Consider the following 11,716-nt stretch of genomic DNA (forward strand, 5'->3'; position numbering starts at 1 on the left):
TTCTGAGCATATCACATACATGCCATTTCAGATGTTGAAAGTAAGCCAAAATCAGTGGCAAGAGAATATTTGACAATTAACGACTTTGAAAACTTAGATCATTGATTTATATATACAGTTTGTATTTTATTTCTACTCTTGTAATTTTGAAAATACATTCGTACTGAATTGGTCTTAATGTAGTTCATATGGACAGTATACTGCTTACCCTTCCTGTACTTAAAAGATATTTTTTGTGACTTTCTTTATTGTCTAACTTATAATGATCACTCCATCCAAATGTATTAAACTGCCTAAATTAACTCTAAAATCCATAAAATATCCCTACAATCAGCCCTTATTTTTTGTCAAAAAGTGCTAGACAGCCTGCATACTGTACTAAGGCTAGACAGATTGCATAAGGGAAAAGACACTAAACAGCAAAACTTTATATAACTAGAACTCTTGTAAATCTCAGAGAGTTGGAATAGTTACCCAATTCAGTCCTAACATGGTCATCTAAGTTTGTTGGGAAGGAATGCATAAATTCAGTGAAATCAATTATCAAATATCATTAATATATTTCTTAGAAACCTGGATTTGTGTGTATCATTCAGTTACATCTCTAATTTAAGAACCTTTTTGAGCATGCTTAAATACCATACACATCCACTAATTGGACTCTCAAACAAAAAGTATTTTAAAAAAAAAAGTTCAAAGGGATTTAATTCACAGAAAATAAAAACCAAACACAAAGCTGACCTGTAATTCATCATGATACATCATAGACTCACATACCAAAAATCAGCTTGATCAAAGTCTCCAAGCATTTAGAAAAAAAGTCTGGGAAACTATTGTTTTTGTAAAATTTGCTATGTACAAGAGCTGTAATTTTTGTAAAAAACTGGAGCGATGAATGAAACATGAACTTGATCTTTGACACTCATACCCAAAGCAAGTTCAATAACAGCAAACTTTTAGAAAGAAAAGTCCAGAAAACTGATATTTCTGTAAAATTAGCCAAAACAAGGCCCGTAATTTCGGGAAAAAAATCAGCTTAGCATAACAAAACATAAACTCGATCTGTAACTCATCATGGTAAACTTACATACCAAAAAATCAGCTCAATTTCTGCAAGCGTTTAGAAAAAAAGTCTGGAAAATTAAAGATAGACTGACAGGTCAAAAACAATATACAATGTAGTCTCCACAACTATGTTGCATGGGGTTTAACAAGATGTACATGTACTGTGACTCGCTGATGACACAAAAAATTCATTAAACAATATGCTGATGTTGCATTGGTCCTTAAACCCCACAATGTTGCATTCTTCAAATAATATAACATGGGCTCTCTTTTTTAAACCAAGGTTATGGTCTTACACATAAATGAAATGACTGCAGAGGTCAACCCTGAACAGAAGGGGCAAATACATGTACCAGTAAGCACACACCATTCAAGCTTGATACAGTTCTGCATTTTGATTGGGATTCAAGAAATCCATTCACATTTACTCAAGTTATTTTGGATGTCAGCAAAATGCTTGTTTCTGGCCTTATTTTGCCCATTATTTTTAAATAATTCAAAACAAAACCCCCAAAAACAATCCCAACCTTCATTTTCAAAGAGATCTGTACACTTATACATGTATCCAAATCAGTGTATAAACAAGAAATGTCTACAGACAACAAGAACAATGATGATGCCAGCAGAATAGTTCCATAATACATATAAAAAGAGAAGAGTAGTCATGACAAGGAATTTTATGTCATCTACTTTAATACAATTCCTGTAATTAATGAAACGTAAGTTCAAAATATGAAGTACAGGCACACATTTTCAGCACCATCATTATTTTGTGCAAAAAATCAAAGCTGGATACAAAATATATAAGTATTTTTTGCACAAGCTTCAGAATGCAGCATGGTATATTTGAAAAAGATAATACTCACTAATACAAAATGGCCTATCTTTTCTATTTTAAAGAACACTTTTTTACAGTGTCCCAATTAGCCACAAATTGAAAAGCACAGCACCCCTCCATCCTTTTAATGTGAAAAAAAATAAAAAATGAAAAAAAATGAATATTTATTACAGTGACAAGTCTCACAACTATTTTTCTTTCAGTAAACCTCTGTTTGTAGCTCTACTTACAAAACCATACTTACTTACACCAGGAAATAGTAAAATAATCATAGTCATTATACTAAAATATAAATACAATGCTTATTGCTCCCATGTAAAGGTTGTAACCCCAAAAGCAATCCTAGTCTGACCTTGGTGATATAGAACATAAGTTGAGGTACATTTTCATAGATATTTATACAAATAAATAAGTTATATACCCTAGTACTTAGTTTTTTAAATGTTTGTTTAAAGCCCCTTTTTTGGCACTTAATTACAAAATGGTCATAGTCAAAACCCCCATATCAATATCAACTTTATTATGGAACCTTGTTAAAGAATAATATTAAGATCAATCAACAGATTCTAAAATTATCATATGATAACATAGTGCCCATGGACAAAAACACAGATGCCACCAAAAATAAGGAGTGCTATTATATATGTACCATTACCATTTTGCAGTCATGCAAAAGGTGTTAACCTGTAATTCAGAATCTTACACCACTAAATGTGCATGGCTCTGCTATCCAAGAGTACATTTGAAATCCTCCTAGTCTTTTTCTTACTTTGAAAAACAATTATGTTATTAGTAGGTCCTTGCCACAATCCCTTTGTGCTCACATATGTTCATTCATGATGTTAAAAGTTTGCTTGACTGTGATTATGACAGATATCTCACCTTGCCAATATTGAAAAATAGCATAACATAATGATGTCTCAAAAGTGAGATACATGTAGTTTGAACATAAGCTTAATATTTTGAGTGTTTTTTTAACAAAATTAGTTCAAACATATATTTTTCATATAACAATCAAAGCATCATACATGAATCTGAACTAGTACAATATCCATTTTACTTCCTATTTATGTCAAACCAGATGCAAGTTGGAAACATAATACTATTATATTGTTTCTTTGTTATGTCATTCCAAAAATTGGTTTTTATCCAGCCAAGAATTGACTGAATTGAGACTGGTAAAGATACAAAGAAGTAAAATCCTTAAATCTCAGACTGTTGTTTAAAATTGTTGAAAAACACACCAAAATTTCCTCCTGGAATCCAACAAAAGCATAAAATGTAGATGTGTTAATCAAAGGGATGCAACTCATGTTAGTAAACTAATCTGTAGATATGCTGTGCTAATCAAATGAGATTTTCTGGTGGCAAAGTTTCTTTTAGTAAGCAGTTAAGTAGTTTCTTGAGTAGAGTAAAAATGTGTAATTTTCCACTAGAATAGAGTGTTAGTTTCTGAAATGGTTTAAACAATATCATGATTTCCCAACCATACCATGGGTACAAGTGACAATCACAGTTCGCCTCATTAAATTCCGATTTATAATTTGTTCCTGCAATGAAACCATTGGATTTTAGCCTATAGAAAAAATAATCTATATCTAGAACCTCATTAAGTAGCAAGAAAAATATTTAGTCCAAAATATTTAAAACTGTATATTAAGTCAAATAAAAGCAAGACATCACAAAAAGATGGACAGTTTCACATGTCAAATGCAATGATCTAAAACTATGCATTAAAAGTGTAAAGTATAACCAGGACTTTCTGAACAGATGAGATATTATTTCTTTACAGTATGAATTGGGCATAAATTACCTAACACAAATGTTTCCTTTCTAATTCAATAAAAAAAAAGTAAGTGCATAAATTTTGTAATTGTACAATTGTATAAAAACTCTCTGCTTAGTTTCAAAATGCCTTATGTACACCATTTTTACTGTTGAAATTTACTCAGAATTGATTGCCTTCACCACTTCACATTATCATGTACAATAAAATACCTTACTTCACTGGCATATTTTACACCATAAAATCTAATGTAAAGAATTTAGGGAATTTTTCAAACACTTTAGGATTCTATATAAGTAAAAGTATTACCAGACAAGAACACTTAACTGACAGTGTCAGTGGGAAAATGAAATAAAGAAAGAACATTGTTCATAGTTTTCCACAGTTTTTTTTTTATTAAATCCTATCATTTTCCTATGATAACTACAGCTACATGTAATTATTAAACTTGATAAGAATTAATACTCTTAGTCATTGGTCGTTTTTGAAAGAAATGTATACAGGAGTGTCATCTGACAGTATCTGATGTTTATTCAAACTTCTAATTTATAGAACTACATGCATGCAATTTCAAAAACTGTAAAGGACAGAATTAACAAGTCATAAAAAATATTTAAGAATTAACCACATTTATTTACATCTTAGCGTAATTTTCACCTTTCCTGGAGTAGCAATGATTAAAAGATAGACTGAACTTCATTTAATAATTAGCCATAGAGAGCAACTGGCATATGTGCTGACAGTCAATGAAATATTGTTTTAAATGTAAAACTATCAAATTACACAACTGTTCTCAGTTTTGTCTTCTTACTGGTTTCCACCAGTATAAACATTTGATATTGCAGACACTGTGCATACTTAAACAGTCCTGGTTATTCCTTAATCTTTGAAAGCTAATTTACCACACAGAAATAGTGGCATAAGACCTAGATTTACATACCGATTTCAGCTTCCTGCTCTGAAATACAGAGGGATAAAAGAACACTTAGAAAACCTGACTGAGGGGCTATACGCCTGTATTTTTTACTGGGTCTTATTGATTAAAAAATCAGGGTGGAGAGCTACCTCAGTAATCCTGTAAGCAAAAATATATTTACTACATCAGGTTGCATTTTTTTTTTCAAAACTAAAAACTATTAAGAAACATGATTTTACATGATTATATAAATAACAACAGTTAGAAACCACACACAACTAATAAGTACTAAAAAATTATTAGCATCAAATTGAAATTGGAGTCAAAACTGTACAACTTATAGTTTAAAATCCTTTTCTACATGCAACTTCCATACAACTATATATGATTTTTAACATGTAAAACCCTCAAGTTAAAATTATCTCCTTTAAGACTTCTCCAAAAATAATTATATTCCTTTTATGCACAAATAAAAAAGAAGACCAACCTTTCTATAAAATTTCATCAAAGTAAATTGAGCTTTTTAGAAGGAGTTGTACTTACAAGTTACATTATCACACTATGGAGTCCTTTGAAAATTAATTTCTTCATGCATATCTACAAATGATGCACAATCATCTATATGTAATTAAACTTTATCAAAAATCCAGGATTGTGATTATAAGAAATGGACAGATGAACAAACAGATTAAGTAATTTCTGTACACCCCCCCCCCAAAAAAAAAAGCTAAGCTGTGCACTGAACTTAATTGATTTTCATTTTGAGTTATAGGATTTTTAGCTGACATCAACTCGTGTGACTTGCATCTCAACATATGTGTATTTTACTATTAATGTATGAATGTATGAACAGCAGTATAAATGGTCCTGATGCTAGGTCATCCAAACACTACTTCATAACTTCCTAAAGCAAGTATTTTCTGTATCATTTAGCAGTATTTGTAACATGTACAGCATATTGACATTTGTATTCAGGCTATGAACAATTTGAAATAAATAATAAATTATCTTCAATAACATCATCCATTTTCCAGCCATCTAAATTATTAATCTATCAGTACAAAATCACTGAATAAATTTTATAATTGATGCCCATGACAGTTTTTATTGTGACCATAGCAGTACAGTATAACTATACATCAACTAGAAAAACTGGGAGCAAATTCACTCAGTGATACTTTCCCCTTTCCTCCCTAGAAACCATTAATGGAAAAGAATGTTGTGGAACAATATCATAAAATATCATAAATTTCCACATGCTTTTACTGGAGTTGCAAAAATGTATATACATGTAGTTACAAAGGGTCAGGACCATAACCCAAAAGCAAATCATTACAAACCTTTGTGGTTGGAACCTTGTTGCAAAATTTTATAATCATCAACAAACTAATATTTAAGTTAATACATGTACATGAAAACTAAATGTCTGCAGATGACCAGAAATATTAATGGCTTTTTATAAACTACATGTACCTCTAAATGGGAAAATATGTGTCATTTTTTAAATTGGGAAATTTGTAATAATGGCATCAAATTTGTAGTTAAGAGTAATCAAGAGAACCAAGATTCAAGGGAAATCAAAAGAATGTAATCCAGGGACAAAGACCTGACATGGAAAACAGACAAACACAACAAAGAACATAAAGTAACTAGAACAAAAGTAAATGAGCAACTTGGACTCCAAAACTGGCAGCATGGACCAAGTGTACCGGTAGGGTAAGCGTCCTCAGCTTTTCTAGAAACACCATTAATCTTATAGAGGATAACAACAAATGTGCTGTTAGCACTGGAGGTTTTTGATTCTCATGAAATTTGTAGCATGAACAAAATTTCAAAGATTACATGATGTAAAATAAAACTATTGTCATACATCTGCATTTAACATATTATTAACACAGTTTTTTTTCTAATGTGTATAAACTGTATATAAAATCATACTACTGAAATAACTTTACACACAAATTTTGTTCCATTCAACCTTTTCCAAAATTTTGAAACCTTTTACATTAAAAAACTATTTAACAGAGTATTTATCTTTCACTTTTGTTATACTCAAATAAAACCAATTTCAGCTTAAGAAAACAATTTCCTTGATAAACACAAAATTTTGAAAAGACAAACTTGAATTTGAATTTTCCAGCCACTTTTAATTGGTTAAAATCACTGCTCTTCACTCCTGTTTACCATGGTAGAATGGAAAATTTGACTGTTAAGTGTGTTAAATTGAATATGCTTAATACAACTGATGCTTCTTGACATTACTACAAGAACTAAATTCCCAAAATGCAAATTTATTATTAAATACACATATATCATTCAAAGCAAAATAGGAGTCCCTATAACAATATTACTGATGATGACACAGACAACAGCACCATACTGTCATACAATGAAAAATTTCTTGCAGTTGCATAAAACAAGGAATAAATTTGATGACTCCTTATGTGACATACATATTCTAGAATATGAATGTCACATAAGTATTTTTAACACAAATGTTTTAATATTACAGATCAATTATCTCAAAATCAAGTTCTGCGATCTATGTTTATTACCATGAATTTAACAAGTATATTCATTGAACATCATCAAAATTAAAATTTTCAATCTGATGAATAATTTCACTTCAATACACACGAAGTACAGTAGTACTACAAGGAAACATTTTGATTTTAATCAATATACTGTTAAATTATTTTAGAAGTAAAGGTCTATGTACAAATCTCATCCCAGTGGGAAATGAAACTATTATCATGATTATTCATCATTTCTCGAGGTAAATCAATATTAAATCCTGATAACATTATTGAAAAGTCAATTAACAACCTAACCTAATTACAGCCATTGTAATTGAAAATTTCAGGAAGTGGTGTACTGTGTAGATATATCAAATTTAAAAAAATATGTACATGTATCAAAAGAAACTTTTTAATTCATATTTAGTATACTGCTTAATGAACAGATATTGATCAAGAAAAATGAAGCTACATGAATGTAAAAAATGTAGTATTAGCTGTCTATTGAAATGTGATGCTTTAAGTGCTGTGCTTTGCAGTTACTTATATTTCAGCAATATGATCCATAAAATTGGTTATCTATAATTAAAATACACTTTATACACCATTTTATTATTTTAAGAATAACCTCAATAACCTATTTATGTCACAATGCATAGTGCTATTTATAACTTTTACTCTTTAAACCCCAATTTTCTCACATGATGGTACTTCAAAGATAATTATAGTAATACTGTTGATTATTAATAAGATTTTTTTTATCATTGAATTTTTTTTTATCAATGCCTAACATATATCTTACCACCAAGCAAACAATCATGTTTTTACTGCAATCTGACACCCATTTCTTATTTTCAGGGTGCCAGATACATTTAAAACATACAAGTAAAGGAAGTGCCATTGAAAGGCAAAATACAAGATGATACAACTTCCTCAATGGCACGAATTCCCCAGTGCCTAAATTTTGCAAGCATAACTTGTCAAATAGTGTCAAGACCTATATTATCTAATGATTAATATCTTTCTAAATAAATCACACAAAAAAAAATCCAATCTACATGAGAAATACATTTTAAATAAGTCTTTAGAATGGAAGTACAGATGTATATCCACTTTTTTCAGCCATTGTAAAAAATTATACTTTCCGCGAGCTCAAAATAGCCTGTGCCAATGCGTGACTACTCAATAACAAGCAAAACCTAATTGTACATGTATGTTCATCATATGATTCCAAAACATATTTTAGGTGAGAGGCACCCACTGAAATGTCAATAAAGATCTTCCTAGAGTACAGCATGATAGGACCACAGTAATCGAACCCTGAACAGTTAGGGCAAATGTGAACACAATATTAGTTTTTGACACACTTAAGCATAGAGACTTACAATTTATTACTGACACAAGAAACAATATAGCACAAAATTTGAAATTAAATAAAAAAATTTCAAAATCAAAGCAAAAATTAAAAAGTAAGTGCGGCTACTTTGACCCTTTATAACTTGAAAACAGTGAGATATCTGAAATCTGATTGAAGGGATTTTTTAATTATGACAAAAATTTAACAACATCAGGAAAAGGCATGTTTCTGGACCCCCTTTTAGGCCCCTTATTTTCTGATAATTTCAAAACTTTACCCCAAAATCAATTCAAGACTGATCATTGTGGAATAGAACATTATGAAACAATATCATAGACATTCCTATGCTTTTACTAGTTTTAAAGTTGAAATCTATGAAATGCATGTTTTAGGCCCTTTTGGTCCCTAATTTATAACAGTTGGGTCAATAACCCCCAAAATCAATACCAACCTTTCTTTTGAGGTTTGAAACCTTGTTATATATTTTTTTTAAGATCAATCAACTAATACTGAACACATGAAAAATCAAGTGTCTACAGATGAAAACAACAGGGCCATACCAATATACTTTTATTACTCGTATAATTTGATGTCAGGAGTTGAGAGATTTGAATATTATTTCTTGTAGTTATCTTAGGTTCTAAAAATGGCATGCCTAATCAAAATATATCAATCAGATCTACTCTACTCTACTGACATCATTAGAATCCTGCAAGAATACAATCCAACTGAGTTCCTTGAATTTCTGTCAAGAAGTGAGTTTCCGTGTATGTCAAAGTGGAAATCAATAGTTAAAAAATGTGTAAGTGAAATAGAAGATATGCTCCTGAAAGAAATGCTTAACAATGAAATAACCAGGGGTCGAGATTAACTTTCTGATGCTAGTAGCCACCTGGGCTACTAAACTATAAAATCAATTAACCCAGAAAAAAAGTTGGATGCCCAGACTTTTTCGGACAAAATTTTGGTACATAAAAATACTTGTTTGAGGTATGAACTATTTGTTCATTGTTGAAGACCCTTACGCAACATAGAAATGCAGAACAGAAATAAAAGCCCTGTTCCTTGATATTTTTTTTCACTGTATCGTGTGATTTGTTGTCACACACACATTCACTCATTCACTCCATATCCTCCCTATTTATATGCATCATGGAAAACCCTAAAATGTGCAGTTGAAGTTGAAAATGTGCTTTGGATAATATATCTCTTTCAATGAATTAAAATTACACAACCAATTCATATCATTTCAAAACTTAAATACATAAAACAGTTAACTGTTTGAATATAATAGAGATTAATTTTGTTCTGATTCTGAACAAATTAATCTCTAGAATATTCAAACAGTCTGGCAAAAACAGAATCCTCCTCTAAATCACTATCACACTCTGACATATCTGACCCATAATTGCTATAATCATCTTCACATCCTAGCTTCTCACTCACTTCTACCCTTTATTCCTGATTCTCTCCTACCTCTATCTCTTCTTCTATCTGATTCTCTCCTACATGTACCTCTCTCTCTTTTCACCCGACTCTCTCCTGCTGCTGAATTCTCTCCTTGTCCCTGTTCCCCTTCCTCACTCTCAGTAGCCAACTCTTCACCTCTTCCCTTCCTTATCATCATTAATGACAACAGGCTGAGCAGGTGCTAAAGACAGATTCACAACTGATTTATTTTCTTTATATTCTTTTTGGTATGTCTTTCTCTTGGCTGTGCTGTCGGTTTCTTGGGGTTTTTTAACTCCAGAAATAAAATTCCACATTTTATGAAATACCGGATGTAGAAATTAATAAGCAATTCTATATAAGAAACTGACAACGATTATGAATGATTTCCATATAACTAGAACTGGTTACCGATAAAATTTAACTAGGAATGCTACATTTCAGATCGAATGGTAACCAGTTAAAATTCTGACCGAACTTTTGTTTACAATAATTTTTTGCAATTCGCCGGCTGGGCTATTAAAATAGAAAAAATGGTCGCCCAGCAACATTTCTGGTTGCCATTGGTGAGTGGACCACCGTTAATCTTTTTCCCTGATAGCGTTTTCCTACTTCAAAGAAATTCATGATAGCGTTCTGCCTCATAAAGCATGAACAATTTTGAAAAGTCATCCACATCCCAATCTCTTTATAGTTTATAGGATATATTGTTTCATTGTGTGCTTTAATTGAACCGAATGATCAAGAAAGTAAGCTTTGTCACAAATGCAGGTTTTTCTATGACAATGTATTGGTTAACACAATAACACAGTACTCTTCTCTAACGTGCACAAGAAATCTTTTTTGGATGGACCTTATTAATATTGGCACCATCGAGTCTTGTCTTGCGACAGCCAGATGTGTATGGAAGTACTTGATTCCGACATTTGAAATTGGCATACTCTTGCACAATCGTTGCATTGAATATAACAGTTAGCTTCCTTTTCATATTTATTTATTTGATTATTTCAATACCTGGTTATAATTATTCGATATCATTTTAAATAACAGACCATGAAATGAACATTTTAATTCAAACTTAACTACCATTTTTCACACAAACTTAGAACCTATGTTAAAATATCAATGTTTTTATTAAAAAAATATCATCTGCTACAAAGCCCAAAAAGGCAATCTTTGGTGCATGTAATTATTTCCTGTTTGGAACTTTTTAAAAAGGAACATGACTAAAACATCAACACATGTACATATGTCCACATGCATAAGTCATTTTTTATTTTGAAAAAATACAAATCATACATTTATCATCAAGCACTGGCAGTTATCAACACCGGTCAATGCAGTCTAAGCATGTAAAGCAAGCCTGGAACTACATATGGTGGAATGACAAAAGCAACTGGGAATGGCCGAAATTCAAGCCAATTGTTGATGAACGTTGCTGGATTCTAGACTTTTCACCATGTGATTAAAAACATTTGTCCTTAACGTGTACGAGCCAAGCTCATTTTTTGTTAAACCAAGTATGACATGAAAATGGAATAAGGCCAGGGGTGCTCAAGATGAAAATATTATCGAATTCTATTCATACCGATGTTTTAATTTCTTTGTTTGTAGAAATACGACGATGAAATGCCTTAGCAGGTTCCGTTTCTATTTCACTTTCCGAAGAATCGTCTTGTGATGGTAATTCCTTCGACTTATCCTTCGACGATCGTTTTGCTTTCCAACCGGTCGCCATCTTGGTTTTCCTTCATTTCCGAGAGGGGGCGTGGTTTCATCGTATCTGTCA

At 31.3% G+C, this 11,716-nt stretch overlaps 1 protein-coding gene across 4 annotated transcripts in view; it reads right to left on the minus strand.

Moving 5' to 3' along the window:
* The window catches only part of LOC148624517 (diacylglycerol kinase delta-like), an 80,176-nt gene extending 68,460 nt beyond the window's left edge, over positions 1-11,716 (minus strand). For 2 of the 4 annotated variants that reach the window (XM_088567150.1, XM_088567151.1), the window contains exons 1-2: positions 11,516-11,714; positions 4,630-4,647 (exon numbers count right to left, since the gene is read on the minus strand). In XM_088567150.1, coding sequence (XP_088423276.1) covers positions 4,630-4,647; positions 11,516-11,665 — 168 coding nt within the window. In that variant the 5' untranslated portion in view covers positions 11,666-11,714. Of the gene's footprint in view, positions 1-4,629; positions 4,648-11,515 lie in introns of all 4 variants that reach the window. The other 2 variants (XM_088567148.1, XM_088567149.1) reach the window with 2 other exon arrangements.

The sequence above is a fragment of the Perna viridis genome, chromosome 2, assembly GCF_037379345.1.
Source record: "Perna viridis isolate PV_CMFRI_1.1 ecotype Kerala chromosome 2, ASM3737934v1, whole genome shotgun sequence".
In the NCBI taxonomy this organism is placed as follows: domain Eukaryota; kingdom Metazoa; phylum Mollusca; class Bivalvia; order Mytilida; family Mytilidae; genus Perna; species Perna viridis.